The following is a 25,325-nucleotide window of genomic DNA, read 5'->3' as shown; positions in this document are numbered from 1 at the left end:
ACAACAAGCAATCCACGAGCATAAACAACCCGTTCTCCCTTGTCACACGTCGAAGATCTTGCCCTCGTGTCGGTATTGTGCTCCATAAAGCTCTCAAAATTTATAAAAAAAATATCTAGGGTTTTTGAGGGGAGAGGGTGGCTACTAGGGTTCATAGATATGATAAAAGAGAGAAATTTTTTATGAAAAACATAGGTATTTATAGAGCCAAACCCGAAACAAACCTGTTTGACCCGAACCAGGAAACCTAGTCTGACTAGGAAAACAACTATCAGTATTTTGGCCATAACTTTCACGTTTGACCTAGGAATAAGGTGATATAAGATTTTTTTTGGAAAGCTCTTGAAAATATCTACAACTTTGGTCTTTTAAGTTTTTCTATATTCTAACTTTTTCAGTGTGTAAAATGTATATATTTTTAACTGGTCGTTTTTTCCAAATTCAGACTCGTACACGTGTGCATGATATCACTTCTATATTCATATATGTATACTGAATTGATCTCAAATCAATTCCTAACATACACAAACATTAATAAATATCATTTATCATAATGTAACATATTTATTATTATTTATTATAAAATATTCAAATTTTTGGGGTTTTACACTAAACAAGCTCTAAGAATGATAGGAACAAAGGCAATATCAGAAACTCTCTTTTATGAAAAAACAAATCAAAAAACTAAAAGTTTAGAGAGTTAATTTACACAATCTGTGAATCTTAGAAGTGCAAAACTTGGTGCTTGTTTTCTGATATTTAAACCTATTTATAGCATCTGAAATGACATAATTTTAAACCCAATTAACGTCCACAAAATGGCTATAAACAGACACTTATTCAAAATCTAAAATCTGAAAAAATTACATCTGTAGTCGACTACAAGTCATAGTAGTCGACTACACTGAGTCTAAACAGACTCTGTGAAGTTAGAAAATTGCTTAGTAGTCGACTACAAGGCTTAGTAGTCGACTACACTGTAAACTCACAGATTCTGGAATTCTGTTTTTAGTATTTTAGCTATAACTTTCTTATCCGACATCGAAATAAGGTGATTTAAGATTTGTTAGAAAATTGTTGAAGAGACCTACAACTTTGGTCTTTTGAGTTATTCCATATTCTAATTTCTAAGAGGTATAAATAAAATATTTTAGAACTCACTCAATATCTATAAACTCTAATGGCTAACATAGGGGATTTCTATTGTTAACCAACACACTAAACATATGTTAGTGTGTTCTAACACTATGTGTGTGCATGTTTGTGAGTGATCAAGGCTTGTACAAATTTCTAAGCAAAAAAAATATAAAATTTTATTTTGACAGTAAAGTATATCTTCTTCTTTGCTTTATTTTGCCTTGAACTCATCTATATCTTGAGTATCTTTTTGAATATAATTGTTGATATAGCTCTGATACTACAAAACAAATGTTAACACATAATACACATAATATATAATATTTGTTATCATCAAAACAAACTAATCTTGGGGTCAAGATTCCTAACATTATCTAAAGTTTCAATAATTGTCAAAAATACCCTCAAAATTTAGAGTTGCAAGAAATATTCTGACATTAAAAAACTTACTGTCAACACATGAAATATGAAAATTACAAGCACTCAACTTAAAATTTAAAATTTTTAAAAAACACTCTCAAAGTTTTAAAATTTTCAAAACACACCCTTAAAATTCAAAATCACGAAAAAGCGACTAAAATTTCAAAATATAGCAAAAAAAAAGAGAAGTTGTTTGATATTCTTTTATTAAGATATATAAATTTAAATTTTATTTTAAGGTTTTACTATCCTTTTTTAGTATCTAAAAGTAGTCTAATTTTATTAAAGGTGGAGAAGGATTGATAACATCTCAATAAAAAATAAAACAGAAGGAATGAAAGGCATTATTTTTTTAATATTTTATAGAATAAATTTTTTAGAGTAAATTAGGAATTTTTGGAAGGGATTTTCATAAACATTTTTAGTACTTTTATATGTTTATGTGGATGTTTTTATTATATGAAAGTATACTAGATTTAGTATTAATCTTTATTTTATAATTTTTTTTAAAGTCTATCAAGGATTAGGAACAAACTACATATTATCTTTTGTGTCATTTAGCCCACTTTTAACTAATCATCTTGTCTTATGAGGTTTAATTATTCATTTTCCTTTTAGAGTGCTATTTTTTAAAGTGTTTTTCACTTTTACAATGCTATATTTTCTCAGGTCAAGCTTGGTTTCATGTTGGTCTCAATAACTTGATAATTCAAATTGATTTCGGATTATATTTATTTCCTATCAATTCAATTATCAATATAAAAATTTAAATTAGGTGTAGTTCATTTAAACGAATATTAAAGAAAATAAATAATCACAATGCTAAAGTTTAGAGATATAAGTAAGCAAAATCCATCAAAGTGGAACAGAGGAACAAGTTTTAGTAAAGAAATACACCAAATATACTTATATTTGCCTCTTTGTTTTGATGATATTTAACAAACAATTTACTACTAATGTTATTTGTCTAGTGTTTGTGTTTATCTATTTATTATAGATAAACAACACGTTGGAGGATGGATGGAATTATGCATTCACGATCATATTCAATGGAGGTTGGCGGAATTATGGAGTGAAGCCTACACAATTTAAAGTTAAAGATTCAAGTTCAAGCTTCATCCACAAGTATACCAAGTCAAGTTTATTGAAGACCTTCTAGCTTGGGTAATTTAGTTTTAGATTTATATTATGTGTGTTGGTACTTTAAGCTCAATCATATACACACATACACGTTTTGGTTTTGAATATATATAGTTATATATATACATATATGTTTTAGTTTGATAGTTTTCAAGTCTTAATATGAAATAATTGAATATAATTAGAAAACATATTTTTGTTTCATACTTACATGCATATATATGATTTCATCAATATCAATTTTATTTAGTTCAATGAAATCATATTTACTTTTGAATTGTTTACAAAATATGCAATTTTGTAAAAATATTGTTTTCTTGGTTTATGAACTTAATAACAATCATATACATATTTTATTAAGTCTATATAATCATTTTGTAATATTTCAAAACATGGTTAAGCTAAAATATCAAAACTCATATGTTTACATTTTTATGTTTGGACTATTTTGCAAAATAATGATATTTTTCATTTAGGAGGTCTTTTTTGAAAACCAGTTATTATACCATGTTTATTATCATGTCTACAATTATTTTCCAAAGTTTTATATTTTTTGGAATTTATTTGATAATTTTAAACAGGGTTTTTAAAATCAGAAAAAAACTTTCAAAACATGTTTTTCATGTATCAGTTTGCGGTCGACCGTCACGATCGACCGCCTTGAGTCCAGAGACTCGGAATGTTTTTTTGATGGCTCATGATCGACCGTGGAGGTCGACCGGATTAAGTCTAGAGTGTTTTGCGGTTGACCATCACGGTCGATCTGATGTTTTCCTAAGCCAGAATTTGCCTCTGAGCTGCTCGCGGTCGACCGCGTGTTTTTCACGGTCGACCGCCGATCGCCCAACGACTATAATTTGTACAGAATTTGATTTCTAATTCTATGAGCTTTTTGGTCTTTTGCTTGAGATTTTTGGCTGACGTTTTGGGTGGCTATATATACCCCCTTGCTCTCATCCTTCACAAGCATCTAAGAAATGTTTTAAAAGAGTTTTACAAGGGTTTAAGTTTGTTTTGTGTTTGTTTAAAAGAGTGTTTAAGAATTTGTTTGTGAAGAAAATTTCACAAGAGTTTGAGGAGATCATCAATCTTGTTTGGGTTTCAATCTACATCCCTTCACTCTTGTTTTAGAGAAGTTTTCTTAAACTCTTTATCTAGCTTATTTATGCTTAACTTGTCATATTTATTTTGCTAGATTAAATTGAGTTTAGACTTGTTTTGAATTACCTCTTTGTTCACACACAACCTATTGAGCTTATTGCATTTACATTCATAGTATAATTTGGGATTGTGGGTTTGTGACTAAGAGTTGTGCTTAATTGAGTTCTCACCTTGTTTAGAGAACAATCATTTGATTTGTGATCTTTAATTGTGAGGATTCACTTTGTAATACACTAGTACACCGAGAGGAGTGTGTGGTCACTTCCAAGAGGAGTGGCGTCGGTTGACCAACCTAGGGAGAGGTTGTATCCGAGCACTTGAGGAATGACACGGGCTAGAGACCAACACTTAGAGTGTGTGGACTGTAATTATATTGTGAGATTGTGATTGTTGATCGGTGAGCATTGAAAACCGATATTGTGTGGTGTAAACGTTATTCGGGTAAGCGTAGAAAACCCGGTTGTGTTAGTAGATTTCTCCCCGGGAGTGGGGAGCGGAGACGTAGGACGGAAGGTCCGAACTCCGTGATCATATCGTGTGTTTGAGTTTGCTTTGGCGCATTTGCTCTTATGTTTATATTTCTTGTCGTCATTGTCCATTGCTCATTATTTATATCATCCACTATCTTGTTTATTTTGTTTACCCTTGTGTATATCACTTATCCTAGCTCACATATCTTGTTGTATTTTATACTTACTAGGATAACCTGTTAATTAGTTTTAATTAGCATAATCGGATTAGATTAGCATAAGACCCTAATCATCCCCCCCTCTCGGGTCTAACAACTTAATCATGATATTAGTGCATAAAACCTAGTAAGTAGTAAATGAGTGAGAAACTACATGTACATTAGTGCTATTATACCACCGCACATTTAATATAACTAGGTTTTATACACGTGCAATGCACGTGGTTAAATACCATGATTAAGTATTTTTAGCTTATTTTCTAACTAAACCTCAGTTCCACTTTAATAGTTTGTACTCACTTTTATCTCTAAACTTTAATATTGCAATTATTTATTTTCTTTGATGCTTATTTAAATGGGCTACACCCAATTTAAATTTTCATATTGATATTTCAATTAATAAAAAACAAATATAATTTGAAGTTAATTTGAATTTTTATATTATTTTGACTGACATGAAACCAAGCTTTACTTGAGAAAGTACAGTATTATAAAAGTAAAAAATATTAAAACAATGTTATACAAGAAATATGAATATTTAAAACCAATAAGGTAAAATGAGCGGTTAAAAGAATGCTAAAACGATACAAAAGAGAATATGAAGTTTGCTCCTAATCATTGATAGACTTCATAAAAATTATGAATTAAAGATTAATGCTAACTCCAGTATACGTTTATATGATAAAAGCATCCATATAAGCATATAAAAGTACTAAAAAAGCTCATGAAACTCCCTTCTAAAGAATCCTAAATTCACTCAAAAAATTAAACTATTTAATAAAATATTCAAAAAATATTATCTTTTATTCTTTATGTTTTATTTTTTTATTGAGCTAAGGTCAATCCTTTCTCACCTTTATCTTTTCTTAAGCAATTCTAGAGTAGTGTCTTCATTATCTACATCGATTGTGATATCATGCTAGAGTTGTATTTGTTGTTGTTGTTATCTTTCTTGGGCTCACTAATCTTTTATCTTGTTGTTTAATTTCACAAAGAAGTTAAATGTATTTTTAATGTTCAACACAAACTTCTTGAAATACAGACTTGTAGTTTTTTTTCTATTTCAATGAGAATAAATATTAATTTCATAAATATAAAATTCTTTGTGTTTCTAATTTATTACTCAAATAAGATTAGGAGCTACCTTTTTTCTCCATAATAAATTCTTCCGATGTGCATCCAATAAGAGTTTCTGTTACGTCAATAATATTACATTTGCTCTATCCCTGTGATTTTCCACAAAGATCTAAAAAAATACCTGTATTTTTTATTACCAATTTGACTTAGGTTATAATATTAATATTTAATTTCTTTAGTACTTCAAGAATAATGTATGAAATTTATGAATACTTACTAATTTTTCTTATATCTTCCAGAGAGAATTCTTCTTTGATTGAGATATTATTGAATTATTCTTCAATGTAACTCAATTAGTGCTTCTTTAATAAATATGTCTTATGTTAATGCCAATTCAAATGATTCATGGACGTTATCTGAATTTTAAATTTATTTCCGTCACTTTTTTGTTTGCAATGGAAATAGCTTGATTCTTTTAAAGGATATCTCTGAACATTCTGATAGTTTTTCTGTACGTAATTCATTGTATTCTTTTACCTTATAAATGTTATTAACATCAGAGATTAATGTTTCTAAATTATAATCAATTAATGCTAAGATATTATATTATAGTCTTTTATTATTTTTATAGATTTAAACATCTATCAATTAATGTTACTAAGTATTTTGATGCTCCAACTTATTAGTAAAATTATATGCAGTTGCTTTAATTTATATAGTGACGATAATTTTTAAGCTATAATATTTTTTAAATTTTTATTTTTTAATCGGATATGTTTAATCAATTCTTATTGCTTTTGTTTATCAGTATCAACTTAGACTATTTTTAGATGTTTTTTTATTTTCCAAGTTTTAAAATTCTTGTTCTTTTTTGTGGTTTTGAATTTTGAGGGTTTGATTTGTAATTATAAAACTTTGGGAGTGCTTTAAAAAAAATTACTTTTAAGTTTAGAAGTTGTAAGTTATATTGCTTGTAACTCTAAAATTTTAAGGGTGTTTTTTGCAATTTCAAAAACTATAGATTAATTTTTGGAAAATTTAAATTTTAGTGGTCTACCAATAGTTTCAAGATTTAATGTGTATTGGTTATAAATTTTAACAATTTAGAGTTTTTTATAATTTTTAAATTTTGAAAGATTTTTTCTATAATTTTTATAACATTGAGGTTAATTTCGACAAATTTTTAATTTTTAGGTTCACGAGGGTAATCTCTTGAGTTTATCTTTTGTTGTTTGTAAATTTTAAAAAATTTAGAATTTTAGGGTTGTTTTTTATAATTTAAACTTTTAAGGGTATTTTTATAAATTTTGGGACATTGAGAGTATTAATTGAAAATTTTAAATTCTTTAGAGGCTGCTGTTAATTTCTTAATTTTATATTTATTGTTTTAAGTTTTAAAATGTCAGAAATTTTTAGGTGTATTATGGTAATCCGTTGAATTCATCTATGTTGTTTGTAAGATTTAAAATTTTAGAATTTCAAGTAAACTTTTGAGTGTGTTTCTATAATTTTTGAGACAATGACGTGTTATTCACAGAATTTAAATTCTTCGCAAACTACTGTTAATTTCTTGATTTCATGTTTATTATTTTAAGTTTTTAGACGTTAGGATGATTTTTATGCAAACTACTGTTAATTTCTTGATTTCATGTTTATTATTTTAAGTTTTTAGACGTTAGGATGATTTTTATAATTTTAAACTTTTCAGGGTATTTTGTATGTTTATTATTTTAAGTTTTTAGACGTTAGGATGATTTTTATAATTTTAAACTTTTCAGGGTATTTTGTGTAATTTTAAAACTTTTTAGCTTTTTTTTGTAACATTTTATGTATTATAGTATGTTGGCTACATATAATTTCTTTATCTTATCAAACTAATACTACAAAGATATGTTTTATATTTTATTAATATTATTTTTTAATTTGTCAAGCTACAGATAGTTCACGTTGGATAAGGATATGATATAATTAGGATTATGATAGATTAAGATATAAATAAAATATTTAAAATAGTGAAGGATAATATTGACCATAGAAATATTTTACCGAACTCGTGCTTTCAAAGGGAGTATGATATGACTAGTCCTTTTCCATAACACAGTCCCAAGATTTTTCTTAATTGCACCAAATAAATAAGCCAATAAATAAAGAACGAGCATTAGTTGCGGAATTTGCTAACCGTCCGATCCATCATCAACGGTTCTAATTAAGTTACAATACAAGCAAGGATCCCTTTCTCAGTTGGCACCACATATAAATCCTCTCTCTGGGGTTTCTTTCCGGGACTCCGACACGCACTGACGCTGCTGCTCTCAGGTTCGCCCCCAATCTCTCTCTCTCTCTCTCTAGAAATTGACATCTCCATCGCTTCGATGTCAATCTAATGATTTTGTTTCAGATCCGGTGCCGCGATCCTCGAATCTCTTGCTAATTTATCATTTCGTTTGTATTCGCGCTCTAGGGTCTCGAGTAACTTCTATGATTGTTTGCGCTAGGATTTTTACGTGCGATTAGTTTTATATTGGAGGGATTAGGGTTATGATTTACTCTAGATCTAAGGTTATTGATTTTGTGTAATGATGATTTATTTTTTTATGGAGAGGTCCCTTTGGTCATTGGCTAGATTAAAGGCACCATCTTTATACTTGTAAGATCCTTGAGGAGACTGAATACTCATGTAGAAGGCTGATAATATGAGTATGTTTCTTGACCAATCAAAGTTTTAACGGTTATAGAATTTACTTGCACAGTTTATCTAATTATCCTTTAAAAGAAGATAAATATTATATTTTTATGTGTAGATATGTGATAACTTTATAGTGTTGATGTGTATCCACTTTATGTCTTAACAGTATTTTTGTAAATATTGATATAGTTAGGAGGAGAACCGTGATCATTGTTTTTCCATCTTTTACTTCTTACATTGTTCGGTGTTATCAAATCAATAGATAGATCATTGCATTTGGTTCTATATAAGTCCAAATTTTTAATGTACAAAGTTGTATAACTTTTGTAGATAAATTATAAAGTTATTATATGATCTAGAAGGCTTCTTGTTTCATAGCTTAAACCTGCTTAAACCTGGGAGAATCTTTTTTGTTCATATTGGTTTCTTTTTGACACAATTGACAATGTAAGAATTTTTGTGTTTCTTCCTTTTGCACCTCTCAAATGAACAATGCGACTTAATGCATTAAAATAATGCATTTGTTATCTTTTATTTATGTATTCTACCTTTCTACCTGAGGATTTAACATCTCTTGTAGTTTCTGAGCCTCTGCTGATATCATCATTGAATGTCATTTTTGTAATGTCCCAAGTTTATTGTAGTATGGTGGTTTAAGCATACTTAACTGTAGAGCTTGGCATGGTTCCTCCCTGAAAATTTACTGTCTACAAGTAACTTATGTTCATGGGAACTTATTGTAAGTCGGCCTTGCGGTGTGAGAGCTATGCAGTTAGACTGTAAACATAGTTAGCCCCTAAAAGGAGCTTTAAAAAGAACTTCATCTATATGCTTGTGAAAAATTATGTATGATAATGAATCCTGCACTATGGATTAGAGAAGAGGATGGGGGTTTTCAGTGCTGGTAGCTGTTGTATCTTATACAACGACAGAATAGAAAAACGAAAGATATGAAGACTGGTTGATAGGGTTAACCCTAAAAAAACAAAAAAATTTGATCCTTAAGGCTTCCAAACAAATTTCAGCATTTTGACATGGGCTTTAACAAAGATAAAAAGTAAAATCAAGTAATTACCTAATCTTGTCTAGAAACTTGCTGAAAACAGAAACTTATTTGACACAGGGACAAAATAGGAAGGCGAAAGATGAAGATAGGCTGATAGGATCAATCCTAAAACCAAAAAAGTTTGATCCTTAAGGCTTCCAAAATAATCAGCATTCTGACATGGGCTTTAACAAAGATAAAAATTAAAATCAGGTAATTAGCTAATCTTGTCCAGAAACTTGCTGAAAACAAAAGCTTATTTGACATCCTTGTATTTTCTCCTCTTAAGTGAACCCATAGTGTGTTTATTATGAAGTTTATAATACAGGTTTCATTTGAAAGCTGTTTTGCATCAATTACTCATGTAAATATATCAACTTTGGAATCTAAAACTTATGGGCAAATTAAATTAGTACTTACCTTAGTATATGTGGCTAATAAAATAGGATTTTACCTAAAGTGATTGAATCATAGCCCAAATCAAACTCAAGATGGCGTGTAAACCTCTAGATGCCAATTCCAAACAGGCTCAATCTTAAAGAGCAGCTTTTTACTTTAGCCAGGGCTGAAGAAACTAAATGGAAACAAAGATCTATAATTCAATGGCTCAAAGAAGGGGATAGCAATAATGCTTTCTTTCATAGATCTACCTCTTTTTACGGAAGAAAAAAATTTCATTCCTCATCTTATTTCTAACAACATTATCATCTCCTCAGAGATAGATATCAAGCAGTCTTTTTATGACTTTTTCTCAGATCTTTTCAAAGCCCCAAGAGACTCTAACCTTCTAGTTAACTGGGAAATGTTATATCCTACACCTTCCCCAAATCTCTCCTCTCTTGACCTTGTTTTCACCCCAGAAGAAATCAAGAGGGAAGTCTTTGATTTGCACCCAGACAAATCCTTTGGACCTGATGGTCTTCCAATGTTATTCTTCCATACATTCTGGAATGACTTGTATTTGGATATCATCTCCTTCATTCAATCCCTCCATTCTAATGCCCATCTGCTGCACAACTTCAACTACTCTTACATCTGCCTAATCCCCAAGAAGGATGGTGCAGAATCGCCAAAAGACTTCAGACCCATCAGCCTCATCAATAGTTCAGTCAAAATCTTTTCTAAAGTGTTGGCAAACAGACTCAAACCCCTCTTATCCTCTCTTATCGGTTCTTCACAATCTGCCTTTCAGAGCGGCAAGTCAGCTTTAGATTCCATCCTCTTAGCTCACGAGATGATCAACTATTACTCTGCAGGTAAAAAAGAGATGTATGCCATAAAAATGGACTTCTTTAAAGCCTTTGATTGTGTCAATTGGAATTTCCTCTCCTCTCTTTTTCTTGCTAGAGGATTCAGTCCTTCTTGGTGTCAGTGGATTCACTGCATCCTTTCATCCTCCAAAGTAGCAGTCCTAGTCAATGGATCCCCTACCAAATTCTTCCAATGTCATAGGGGATTAAAACAGGAAGATCCTCTTTCCCCTTTGCTTTTTCTTCTTATAGCTGATGTCCTTTGTAAGATGATCCAGAACAGTGTTGCAGCTGGAGATCTTTCAGCCCTTAAGCTAAGAGGAGATCTCAAAGCTATAAGGACTCTTCAGTTTGCGGATGACACTCTCCTCTTCTGTAATGCTTCTAACAATGATATCAGAGTTCTCAAAAACATTCTTCTCATCTATGCTAATGTATCTGGCCTCAAAGTCAACTACTTAAAATCCCATCTTTTCTACCTTGGTAGGAATCCAAACAAAGGTGATCAACTAGCTTCTATCCTTAACTGCCCAGTTAGTACTCTCCCTTTTTCTTATCTTGGTTCCCTCTCAAAAACGACTCTCTCTCTAGGCAAGAATGACAACCTCTCTTAGACTCCTTCTCGAGGAAGTTGGCCTGTTGGAAAAACATATCCTTATCTATTGGAGGTAGGCTAACCCTCATTAACTCGGTCATATCTTCTTTTCCTCTATACTACCTGTCCTTCTTCAAACTTCCTTGTTGGGTCATTCTTGCCATTGATAAGATTAGAAGGAACTTCCTTTGGGGAGGTAGCTCTCAACCATCTAAAATTAAAAATCTAGTCAGATGAGATATAGTTTGCAAGGATAAAGCAGGGGGGATTGGGGGTAAAAAATTTGGATCTCTTTAATCAAGCCCTACTCTCTAAGTGGATTTGTAAAATCTTAGATAGAGAGCCTCATCAGTAAAGTCATCTTTTCTATATATCCATCCAATCAATCCAACCCTATAGCCAATCCTAAGAGTACTGCATCTAGGTTCATCCTTGATCTAAAGGCAATATACCCTACTTTTATCAGTTTTGTCAGATGGAAAATAGGGTCGGGTGAGTCTTGTAAGTTCTGGTTTGACAGGTAGGTGGGGAATAACTCTCTTAGTAGTTTATTCCCCCAAAGCTTTTAAATTGGCTTTCTCTTCATCCAGTGTAGTCAACTCCCAAGGATATTGGCATAATAACATCTGGAGATGGTACCCAATCCTGAGGAGAGGCATCACAATGGAAGATAAAAAGGACATTGATGACCTTATTTCTTTCATCGATCAAGTTAGGTCTGTTCAGAGTAAATTTGATGCTATTTTCTGGCCCTTCAATGCTTCGAACTCCTTCTCGGTGAACTCCCTATATGGCATACTTAACAATGATGGTACATTATCCCCTCTTCACATCTTTATTTGGAGATCCCCAACTCCCCTCAAGGTCAAGACCTTCCTATGGATCCTTAGCAAGAAAAAACTTCAAACCAAGGATAATTTGATCAAAAAGGGATGGTCGGGGACTCATCTTGCTCTCTGTGTAACCAGGCGATGGAAACTCATGACCACCTGTTCATTTCATGCCCTGTTACCCAAGCAGTCTGGTCCATTTTGCTCCCATCTTCAAACACCAGCCTTTGGCCGTAGGAGGTGATCATATTGTTCAATGACAAAGAAGATTTCTTGGACAGTCAACATCATAAAGCTATCTGGAGGGTTCTGTTCCCCTGTACCTGTTGGTGCATTTGGAACAGTTGAAACAATCTTATTTTCAATAATATTCGTTCTTCTTCTTCAGTTATTGCTGCTAACTCTTCCCGTTTTGTTCTATACTGGACATGAGTCTCTAATAGCAGGCGAGCACACCAAATGTTTAATGCTGCTATCAACATTGGTCTGCAAGAGATAGCTAAAACATCTGGGAATGATGTTGCTGAAGAAAACTTCTCTTAGGGGGATGAGATCCCACCTGATTTGCCCACAGCTCCTTCTTAGATATCTCAAATAACTCTCCTCTGAGGTGGTACTGATCTTTTGGACTTCTTTGTTTTCGGATCTTCTCTGTTCTTTTGGCTGTTATGTTTTGGGTGGAGCTTGTTTTTGGTCTTGGATATGTTAGTAGGATGTAATGGTATTTTTTGCCAGATACTTTGCTTTTTTACATGAATTTCGGAAGGCTTGGAAGCTGTTGACTGGAGGGTGACGACAAAGGTCCGCTCCCCTCCGTCAATATCTTTTTTGCTCCCACCTCCTTCCTTTGTTAATCCGGGTAATCTTCTGCACATTCTCGTTGATATATATATTTTAATAAACAGGGCAACTTGCCCTATTTTTGGCTTAAAAAAAACATGAGCATGCATTACATACCTTTAATTTGTTTTCTATGAAAGACTTCTATTTTTCTTATGTAATATTCTAATGGATTTATGTATCTACATTTTGATGGGTTTTTTTGTCTTGTTTATAAGTAATTAAGCAAGTCTGTAGCTGTTATTGTTAAAGATAGGGTTCGTAATTGATGTCATTGATATGATATATGGAAATAATTTAATTTTCAAACTTCAGGTTTTCGCTCATCTAGATACGTTGGAAATTCTGGATATCTTGCTTGGATAAGGATTATTGTCCACTCAACTTTCCAGAATAATCGAAGTACTCATTGAGGCTCTTTGAATAGCCTTTTGAAGATTTGCATAGTTGGTTGCATGAACCTGTCACTGTTTCAAAAAGCCTCCGTTTCGTGCGCCTAGGCATACACTTAGGCCTAGATAGTTCCTAGGTTGCCTAACTAGCGCTTAGCGCCTAGGCGATACTTTGTCTGCCCACCTAGGTTTTGGGAATGTTTAGGGAAGCATTTTCTGCTTACATAGACTGCATTCTTTAGGCAATGATCATGATTTTCTACGTTGTGGCCTCTACGTCCTCCAACCTCATCCAAACTCCTTTAACCTCCAAATATGAACACTTCCACTACTTCCGCCTACTTGCAACAAAGACCTCAACCGCCACTTAAATTAAGAAAGAAATTTGTCTAGACACAAGTCCGGCATTTAAGATTTCTACAACATTGACATTTACTACCAATTATTGTAATTAAAAAGTAAAAAATAAGGCTCTAGATATCAGGTTCAACGCCTAGACCTCCTAGCGCTTTCTATAACATTGTTAGTTATTATTTTGGCTATTTAGTATTCAACTATGCATGGTTTATTGTGGATCTAAGATTGCTATTTTTTTTACAAATTTATATGAATTTAATACATATTTTTATTAATTATTATAATTAAATAATTTTAAAAGGAGCTAAATGGCTAGGCGCCGCCTAGGCGTCTAAGCACTAGGCGCTGGCTCAAACACTTAGTCTGCTTAGCGCCTTTTGTAACGTTGACCTGTAATTGTTTCTTCAAACTCCTTAAAAGCAGAGAAGGATCTCCAAACAATTTACTTTTTTGTAATTTAGTTATCTTAATTCTTAACGGACAAAAATGTAGCTCAAAGCTGGAACGTAGCCAAATTCTAAATAATATAAGCTCACCAAAACTAGTTTTAGTTTTTTTTCCCCACTAGCATCTTGAGTGGGATCTTGCTCTTAGAATATTTTAGATATTACATTGTTTACATTAACATATGTGCGTGATCGATGTTTGTAGCAACTATTTAGATGCTTGCTTGTAGGTTCTATGAGAGCGGGGAATGGTCACAGTAGAATTGTACTGATTGATCAGAACATAGTGAGAGACCGAAAAGTACAGTAGAGGCTGGGATTTAATTACTGCATAGAGTTGTTGTAGCCTAATCTTATCATATGCTGGTGCTAAAAACTACGGTACCTTTGCTGATATAAGATGTATGATCTAAAATGATATAAAGTTTTGGTGTTAGCAATTATGAGAAATATAACATTGTAAGTTATGAAATTATATAAGGTTGTACATGCGAAAATAGCACCTCTCTCCTAAATAGAATATTATTGAAACATTTCTCTCCTAAATAGAATATTATTGAGATTATAAGGTTGTACATCCAAAGGATGAAGAAAACACGGCAAACAGAATATTATTGAAACATTTCTCTCCTAGATATCTATTTGACACGGGTGCACGAAGTTCTGCAAATATAAATATTCAGAGGGATGTGTATATGAACTTCTTCTTTACTCAGTTTATCATATTAATAGGGTGAGATATGCAAGATTTCTATCTTAGATTTGTAGAGATGTATATGGGAATTATGGAGGATATACGAAACTATTCTAAGGTGTATTCTTCCTGTGATTGTTGATGGTCTGTCATGTTTTAAGTTTTGTTCTGAACTCTTATCTTTTTATGCCCTTAAATGATAGATGTACACTTGGAACATAAACCTAATTACTGTCATCTGTTTTGTCAGGTTGATCGATCTCCTTTATTCTTGTGCGACAGTCTGTTTAGAAGATGGCTGAGGCTCACGAAACCGATAGGAACATCGAGATATGGAAGTTAAAGAAACTTAATTATCAAAGCTTTGGAGGCGGCTAGGGGCAATGGCACAAGCACGATCTCACTGATTATGCCACCTCGTGATCAGGTATCTAGAGTGGCTAAGATGCTTGGTGATGAATATGGAACTGCCTCAAACATCAAGAGTAGAGTCAACCGACAATCTGTGTTCTATCACTTCAGCTCAACAAAGGTTGAAGCTTTACAACAAGGTCCCTCCCAATGTACTAGTTCTTTTTTACACTGGAACAATTGTTACTGATGATGGGAAGGAGAAGAAGGTTACCATAGACTTTGAGCCATTCAAGCCCATCAATGCATCGCTCTATCTTTGTGACAACAAGTTTCATACCGGGGCATTGGATGAACTCCTTGAATCTGATGACAAGTTCGGTTTCATAGTGATGGATGGAAATGGAACCCTTTTTGGCACTTTAAGCGGCAATACTCGTGAGATCCTTCACAAATTTACTGTTGATCTTCGAAAAAAAGCATGGACGAGGAGGACAGTCTGCGCTTCGATTTGCTCGGCTTCGTACGGAAAAACGTCAGAACTATGTCAGAAAGACTGCTGAACTTGCAACACAGTTCTACATTAATCCTGCGACTAGTCAACCGAATGTTGCTGATCTTATCTTAGCTGGTTCTGCTGATTTCAAAACTGAGCTGAGCCAGTCTGACATGTTTGATCCTCGGCTTCGATCAAGCTAAAATACTCAACGTAGTCGATGTTTCTTATGGAGGAGAGAATGGTTTCAATCAGGCAATTGAGTTATCAGCAGAAATTTTATCAAATGTCAAGTTCATTCAGGAGAAGAAGCTGATAGGAAAATACTTCGAGGAGATTAGTCAAGACACCGGTAAATATGTTGCATTCAGTAGAAGGAGCTGGCCTGAATTGCACCCGGACCCTCTTCACAGAAGCAGCTAGCGCTCTCCAAGAAAATTGAAGGGTTGGTGTTGCATTGTCTTTTCTCGTTCTATCGTCAAATGCTTAGTGCTAATGATGTATTTTTATTATTATTCTTGATTAGGATGAAATATAAGATTCTCGATGAATAGAGGGGAATTAATCGATCGATTGATTGGCCAGCTGGATGACGCAATATCGGAGATCGAAGATTACAATCGGTCACCTGATGCTTTGCAAACTGTTGCTTGGTCTATCGTGATACTTCGTGTTCTAGTATGTTAATTTGATTCATCATAGTCTACAGTATGTTAATTCGCGGTGTCTGCCTCATTGTCATGGTCTCTGATGTTTCTGATTACATTAGCTGTAAAACTCTGAACGTCTGTCGCAGCTAGTTTGTTTTGGCAGAACCTATGTAATTACCTTTTATGCTGATATTGTTTCCTTATTTAGGAAGAATTGATGTTGGGTGCATTTTTGCAGTGTTAAAACTCTCATGTGATCGAAAGCGTCAGGTACCTGCAACATCTTTATGTTACTGATCAATCTTTTCTAAAATTTTGGCTGCGTGTGCATTTATTTGAGACATGTTAGGTGCATGCTTTTGCGTGTGTTCTTTAGTTGTAAATAGATTTCTAGTTATTTGCCTGGGTTTAATCAATGGGCAGCTGCTTCTACTGAGTGATTGCTTCGTAATGTATGTTTGCGCTGCGAGGGCATTTTTTCGACATTTTTTTATAGCACGGGCTTCTTTGTGTGAGAATTTGGTAAAGCAATACCTTTGAGTCCAAGTTGAGGTCATATGGATCTACAACTTATACTAAGGACATATCAATATAAATATTTCTGCACATATTTTTGGTGCTGTATTTGAAAATTTTCGGAATACTAGGAGGATTAATCGAGAGTTGTAATTCAAATGTGAATAGGTTTTGCGTAATTTAGGGGTTGTTTGGTTGCCATTTTTTAGGGGTTGTAATACCGTAGATGTAAGTGTTATAGTATTACAACCAATTCCTCTGTTTGGTTTGTTAAAAGGGGCATGGTATTGTAGCTGAGTTGGTAGATCCTTAGCAATTCACAGCAAAAAGCAAAAAATTAGGCTCGGTCTCGTACGTGTTACTGTAGCTATCAGCATAGTCGGACTACTCAATTTTGTGGTATGAAAAAAAAAAACCAAACAGGCCCTTATGTGTTTTACATTCATAATTGTAAAAGCTTTACATTAGTTGACTAGTGAGTTAGATAAGTGTATATCTAACTCACAAAAATCTTGAACTATTTTTATTGGAAAATGTCTTGAACTATTTTTATTTAAAAAAATATCACAAAATCTTTAATCAGCACTCTTCTAACAGCATTAAACGTACATTTTAAAAAGACTAAATCCCTATTACGATATTAGTATGAAGGCAAGAATGAGAGGTTAGTTTATATAAACTAAATGAGAGTTGAATTGCAAAAAAACTGGCTTTGTGAAACTTAAGAGTGGTGCAATAAAAGCCTACTGATGAGATAGATAACCGTTGAGAGTTGAACTGCAAAAGAAGAATCATTTAACTTGACAATAATAAATGCCCGGTCCCATATATTCGGGTTTATGGTCCCTGCAAATTCTAATAATCAAATGTCGAACGTGCTCATGTGTTCATAAATATACGGTGGTCACACTCGATAAATAATGCTCCACCTTGACAGATTATATCCCAAGATAATATTTCCATACTTATAATTTCAAAATTTTTGGTTATTTGCACTTAAAATACTTCGAACTTTACTCCATTTCTAACCTTTAATATCATAACTTTTTTGGTCAAAAATACCCTAAAATAATTTAAGAGGGGGCGTCCCAAAGACTGATGCCTGAAATTGATAGTATTACATATGTTATGTTCTAAGAACTCGGTGTATAATTTTAGGCTTCACATCATACTTGCTCCCAAAACCATCAAGCTTGTTCATTTTCTCCGTGAACTACTTTTAGTTTCTTCTCGTCGCTTAAACTATTGAATTCATTATTGCTTACACTGTTATCTATTTTTAGTCGCACCTTTCCTTCTAAACCTTTAAATTTGTCTTTATTTACCTCCTGAACTGTCAATTTCTGCTTTTCCTTACCATTTTCTGTTTATTATTTTGTGGGTATTTAAAATGAATGTATAAGAGGAGAATGACAGTTGAGGAGATAAGGCGGGACTGGAAATAGTTAGGAGATAAGCATGGACATAGTACATGAAATAAACATTGATAAATTTAATAGTTTAGAAGACAAGTGAGAATTGAACTCATAATTTTATATAGAGGTTTTTTACATTGAGTTCTATTTTCTATCCTTTCCAAGCTGTGACCAAAATAGCAGATCAAACAATAAATACGGATAAACTTTCCGGTCCGAATCATAATGCAATGTAATGCATTGTCAGGAAAATAATTCTTCTCACTCTGCACAGTGATCACCAACCAAAATAAGTAAATTTAGATGCTTACTTTCCCTGGACAAATTTTTAATTTCGATCCATTTAGAAAGATATTTGCCAAAAACAATCCATTTCTACTTTAATTACCAAAATCGACCCAGTTTCAGCCAACTGGCTGAAACTAGGTCGATTTTGGTGAAAAACTTCACCAAACTTCACAGGACTTCAAGTCCCGTGAAGTTTATGCTTGTGATCAAACATCACGAGACTTGAAGTCCCGTGATGTTTAGTGATGTGCAAAACATCACGGGACTTCAAGTCCGTGATGTTTAGTAAGGTCATCCAAACATCACGAGACTTGAAGTCTCGTGATGTTTCAGTTGGCATTTCCAGAGAGCAGACGCTCTCTGGAAAGTCCACCTGCAACTCCACGGGAGTTCAAGTCTCGTGGAGCTGCAGGTTTTAAAAAACATGCACAGTTTTTTATATACACGACGTTTTTTATAAATGATGAAATATACATGAATCAAACAAGCCCAACTATTTCACAACAATATACATGAAATGATTCGCCTCATTCAGAGCAATATACATGAATCAAACCATACACACGAAAATCACATATATACTGAATATCAACAATAATCATAAAATTCAGCCATGAATCAAACAATACTCACGAAAATCACATATATAAACAATAATCGATCCACAAAATTAACATATTTGAACAATCCCAAAAGTAACAAATTTGAACAAAAGAAAATCACATACATCCCAAAAGTCCTCCTCTCCTTCCTCTCCCTCTCTTTCCCCTTCCCCTCGCTCTTCCCCCCTTCCCCGCCCCCTCTGCTCCTGCTGATGAGCCTTAATAATCTGAGTATCTGGTTGTGTATGAGGCTAAGAAGTACCGGCTCCATCAGCATGTGTCGTGCTATGAGAAATGTTGGCTCCATCATCACATGGCGTCCTTGGACCTGGTCTACGTTGTCGCATGTACACTTCCCCAAATGATCGAGACCTATCCTCACGGCCTGCAAACTCGTCGACATAAGCCTTATGAAACATGCTTCCTATTCTCTGTTTGATCCTGTTGAAAATCCCTAACACTGTCGGATCCTGGATTTTGTTGATATGCTCATTTATATCAACTTCAATGTCATCAAAAGCATTGATCTGCGAGTTAATAAATATATACACAACTTAGCAGATAATATCTTAATAAAAAAAGAATTGAGTTTTAATTTAATTTAGAAACTTACATAATCTCTCTCGATCATAGCACTAGGGATGTAACTATCTGTCGATGGGCGTGGCACATATTCAGCAGATGGCTGTGGGTCGCGTGTGACCCATCTGTGTGTGATATCCTAATACTAACGCATATACGTGGTATAATCAACAGTTGTAACTCTCTCATCATATATGAAATCTCACCTATTAATCCACCTATCTATGTAGGCCGCACGGAATACGACCCAGTCCATACAATGCAATGTCATCCGTCGCCTACGATCGATTTGCTCAACAGGATCCGAAACATGCTGAGAGAGCAGAAATTATCGTAACACGATCTAGGACATGCATCTCCACAATCTCCTAACATATCAATATGATTCTGATTCTCTACAAAGCAGCGCTATCTCGACAAATAGGTGCAAGAGTATGCATATCGAGATCTGGTGGAGAATAAGGCGTCCACTTGAACTAAAATTTTAAAAAACTTTTATTAGTATCTACAACAAAATTAAAATATTCATAATGAATTGAGTTTTGTATTTATCTGTTGGTGTTGGAGGCCATCAAGCTCATTTCGATAAAACTCTATATTTCGCGTCGCTATTTTATACTTAGCGTACCTCACATTATACCTATTTGGTATAAAGAATATATGAGTACAAATTCAATATAAATAAAATTTATACATTAATTATACATGTATGCCAAAGGAGACTGGCCCTGTAGATTGCGGTGCACAAGCAAAGTAGGTCGTCTAATATGGATGCGTTCCCATGACCAAATCTATATTAATGTCATGCATCCATTGAATTCTTTATTCTGCATCAAGGAGACCCTACCTAGTTCTCTATACAGGTATGCCGCACTACCCCATGATAAACTGCTGCATACACCAAAATTCTCTAGCAGTGGCAGCCATCGTGCATGTACAAGATTTTTGCTCGCATCAGGAAATAGTATGCACCCTATCATGTGTAATATATAAGCACGAGCATGATACTGAAGCGTCTCAATTGTGGTATCAACTGGTATATCTCCTATAAATATCATATGAATCCACGATAGCTTCATCGCACCACTCCTCAAGTCGATAACATGACCAAGAAGCATCTCACATACTTCAGTCCAATTATGATCATCAGTGTCCGTAACAAACGGGCCATCGATGCGGAGCTCAAGTATGACGATTACATCCTGTAGTGTAATAGTACACTCTCCTATATGCATATAAAAAGTGTTGGTCTATGGCCTCCACCTCTCAATCAGTACACTGATTAGGGACCAGTCAAGCCTAATATACCTCACTGTTGAACACTCCCAAAAAACCGGCTTAAGCTAACAACTGTAGTACTCTCTCATCCTCAACGACCCAGCCCGAATGACTCTGTGTATGTTCCACTATGGTGATTTCTGGTACAGGCTGCATATTAATCAAAATTGATTAAATATTTTGAGAAAAATTAAAATTAGCGCCAAAAAATAATGAATATATATACACCATTTTTTACATGTCCCAAGCCAATATAGTGTGAACGATGATCTGTCTGAAGGTACAATACGTCGGGTTGCATCGGTCCCGGGTCCATAATGGATGTATCTTAGATTAAAATATTAAAATATAATAAGTTAGATTTTTTAGTAGAATGACTTAATCATATGTATTTCACATATTCAAGATTCAAGATTCAAAGAAGAATGTTATATATTACAAAAACGAGAGTCACATGAAACAAGAATTAAAATATAAAGGTTACATATTACAAAAAATCATTGTCACATGAGAATAAGAACTGAAATTAGAAGGTTATTATAAAAAACGATTGTCACATGGGAACAAGGATTAATATTAAAAATCAACGCCTAATCCCAGTTGGACAACTGCTTTTGTTGTGGCCAGGTTGATCGCATCTACTATACTTATTTTTCCTCCTAATTCATTCTCGACCGACATCCATATTATTTCTAATTCGTACGGAATGAGGTCGTCCAGCTGATCTTTTATACAAATAAGGTAATATCTGTGGCCCGTATTGTACCCAATGTCGACTATCATAGGGTGGACGAAAACATTCTTTGTACGTTGGTTGATAGTTGTATGTTGAATACCAATTTGCGACAAATGTATAATGTGAAATCCTCGCACCACCTTGTAGATTAGAGCAAATTGCGACAACATAGGAACAAGGAAGCCATTATAATCGCGGTACATTGCATGTGCATATATAAGTATGATCCACTAGCATATTAACTTTGTAAGAGCGACTTTCTCTATGTGATATTCCCTCAATGACTTCTCATTCATTAAAATTGTATCTTACGACACAAAATGATCGAGCATGCACAATCCAATCCACTAATATGCCTTCAACCTTCGGCGTCAGCTCTGACGGGATATTTTCACCAAATGTGCGACGTCTAAGAAAGAATTTATTAAGTCTGTAAAACATGTTTGCAACTAGTGAATGTATTGGCATACCACGTGCTCTCCTAAGCACACCATTGAAACTCTCAGAAGCATCTGTGGTCATCATACAAAACCGTGCTCCGCCATCTTCACATAAAACCCACTTATCAACATTGTGTGGACCCAAACTAGTATCGATCCATTCATGTGTATCTCATGAAATGAACTTAATCCTCTCCCGTAGTTGCTCATAAACTAATTTTTTTCTATTGCATAACCAGCTTGCCAAAGAATATCTTAAAGCTGCACTTATCCATGCTTCCTCTTGAAGTTGTCCCTAATATGTCGCAAAGCAATAGCGATGTTGATGTGGTGATAGAAAATGTCCTTGTAGTGTTATTAAAATTTCTTTCATCCTATCAGATATGAATGTAATCGTCCGCACTCCCACACTAGGGATATGAAATCTAATGCATGAAAAACCATGCCTAATTTTTTTGTATTTTTAACATCAACCACTGTAAATGCCAAAGAAAATAAATCACAATCTACGTATACTCCAGTTATAACAAGCAAAATGCCTTTATATTTACCGTATTAGTGGGTGCCGTTAATACTAAGAAGAGGACAACAATATCTGAAACCCTTAATGCAAGGCCCAAAAGCCCAAAATACACTTGTGAACTATCGCTCTCCGCCATTAACATGGTCTGATGATACTTCATACATTGTTCCCGGATTTTCTCTTTTGAGTGCTTCAAGATAATGTGGTAAGATCTCATAAGATTTATCCTAATCCCCAAATATTTTTATCATTACCTCCGAACATTCCAACACTTGTTATATGATACATCCAAGTTAGTCTCTTTATGCACTAAAAGACGAAATTCTTTTGGACTTAGATCAAGATCCTCCCTTAGATTAGGTATAATCAATCAATATATGAAAGAAGCGGATGTGTGCTTATGATTCATCTCTAATCGAGGATTGCTACATGTGTGGAGTCTGTTGTAGTGTGTGATTTTAAATTACCCGCCTACTCTTACACCCAAGCATGAATTAAGCTTCCAAGGACATTTTGCACTTCCAAGGACATTTTGCATTGCCGTCATGGTGTCCACCACTATCTTCTTCTTCACAATCTTTGCGGTAAAAACAAACTACATTATAGCTAGTTGCATTGCTTTTTGTTTGCCTAAACTTGACATTTTTTGGATGACCCACAAACAAAGCGTATGAATTAAATTCTCCTTGCTTTCAAATAGATCGTCCTTTTTGAATGAGAAGTTCTCGCCTTGTGTATCATCAATGATATTAGTGTCGATAGAAATACTTTCCATCGTTGAGTTATAAATTCATTCTTCTCCATGAAGTTTATCGGGCGACGGATCCTCTAACACGACATACTCATTGTTAGTATAACATCCGTCAATATATTAGTTTTCCCTTTCATCACGATCTATCAAACACATCATGTTATTAATTTGTAAGCCATCCTCTTCATCATCATCGTCAGATTCGACACTTACATTATCATCTTCTATCGCCACTCATGTGGAAGCAATTGGATCTTTATGGGGAGTGCTAGCATCGAATGCATTTGAAGTGCCCACAAGCGAAATCGGCTAATTGTTCTCTGATAGCACTTGCTGCTGTAGAGATTTCCTGATTTTGAAATGAAAGACCACTCAAGTATTTTGACTGTGTCCATCCTACATCTTGTTACGGAGATAAAAAGCCGGCGGAGTCAACTTCAAGGTCCTCTAACATGCGAGAGTATACTCCGTCGGGATTTACTAATTTGCCCAAATTTCTGTGATGCTTTTCAATAAATAATTCCACCGAAGGCTTCTCGTCATGCAATATTCCAATACGATCCATGTCGTAGTCGCTCGAGATTTGAATGTCGCTTGTTTTGTTCCTCGTAACAGGATAATTGTAAATAATATTGAGGTGATACTCACATGAATTGGTTAATGTAAGTTTGTGTAAGTCATTAACTAATTCATCGAAAGTACATGATTTTGAGATAAACAACGGCTTCATCACACCTCCTTCATATACGAGCATATTATTCTTGAGATAGTTAATCTTTCCATCATATGAACAAAGAATTATAATTCGAATGTTCATCGTTACCTCTGAAGAATAAAAAATTCCAATATCAATATTACACGAAAAATACAAAAAATATTATTTTCCATTAAATCCTCTAATATCGCACGAGTGGTTTTCTATAAATTTAACCAAATGTCAAACATTTTAACCAAATTACAATTTTTGATAATTTCCCCTCTAACTGCATACACAAATTTCTTTAATTTTTCTTCACAAAATTCATAAATATTTTGAAATTTATTTCAAAATCTAAATTTTAACAAGTTATTAGCATGAAATAGTGTGAACATATAAAAAATTAGGAGAATTTTTTTAAATTTTACCTAAAAATTTGTCGATGCCCTAATTTCCGGCGAACTTCGACGGTGACGGCGGCGGGATCGATCACCGACGGTGATGGTGTGCTAAACTCCACGAGACTTGAAGTCCTGTGGAGTTGCAGATGGACTTTCCAGAGAGCGTTTGCTCTCTGGAAATGCCAACTGAAACATCACGAGACTTCAAGTCCCGTGATGTTATGGACGACCTTACTAAACATCACGGGACTTCAAGTCCCGTGATGTTTTGCACATCACTAAACATTACGGGACTCAAGTCCCGTGATGTTTAATCACAAGCATAAACTTCACGGGACTTGAAGTCTCGTGATGTTTGGTAAAGTTTTTCACCAAAATCGAGTTGGCTGAAACTGGGTCGATTTTGACAATTAAAGTAAAAATAAGTTGTATTTAGCAAATATCTTTCAAAATGGGTCGAAATTGAAAATTTGTCCTACTTTCCCTCTCTATCTCATTGTGCATGTTATCTCATCAACATCATCATCTAACATCTATGATTTGTTGGGAAGTTGGCAGCATCACCCCTTTAACGCCTCCACCGACTTCTGAAGACAAAGTCACAAAAATGGACAGTGAGTTTGCTCGTCCTCCTTGTTTGAAATTGTTTTGTTTTGGGGTTAATCCTTTGGTCAAAGTTCATTTCCAAAAGAGTTGATTGCAAATAGACCCATGTAGTATAGTTGTATTGCACTTATCATCTCTTTCTGTTTTCCTTTTCTTTGCAGATAGATCCCTGACCGACTCTTTTTACTCCCAGAGAGAACGAAAGTTGTTTTGGCAAATAGATCATCTACAGGTA

The 25,325-nt window shown here is 34.0% G+C and overlaps 1 protein-coding gene across 1 annotated transcript; it reads left to right on the top strand.

The window, feature by feature from the left end:
• On the top strand, nucleotides 7,980-16,551 carry LOC109848942 (eukaryotic peptide chain release factor subunit 1-2-like). Its single transcript, XM_020418678.1, is given in 7 exon segments — nucleotides 7,980-8,320; nucleotides 15,009-15,112; nucleotides 15,114-15,265; nucleotides 15,267-15,579; nucleotides 15,581-15,799; nucleotides 15,801-16,050; nucleotides 16,132-16,551. Coding segments are annotated over 5 exon segments (972 nt in total). The 5' UTR covers nucleotides 7,980-8,320; nucleotides 15,009-15,052; the 3' UTR covers nucleotides 16,029-16,050; nucleotides 16,132-16,551.

This window comes from Asparagus officinalis, chromosome 7 (genome assembly GCF_001876935.1).
Source record: "Asparagus officinalis chromosome 7, Aspof.V1, whole genome shotgun sequence".
Classification (NCBI taxonomy): domain Eukaryota; kingdom Viridiplantae; phylum Streptophyta; class Magnoliopsida; order Asparagales; family Asparagaceae; genus Asparagus; species Asparagus officinalis.
This window is presented reverse-complemented; position numbering and strand designations above follow the sequence as displayed.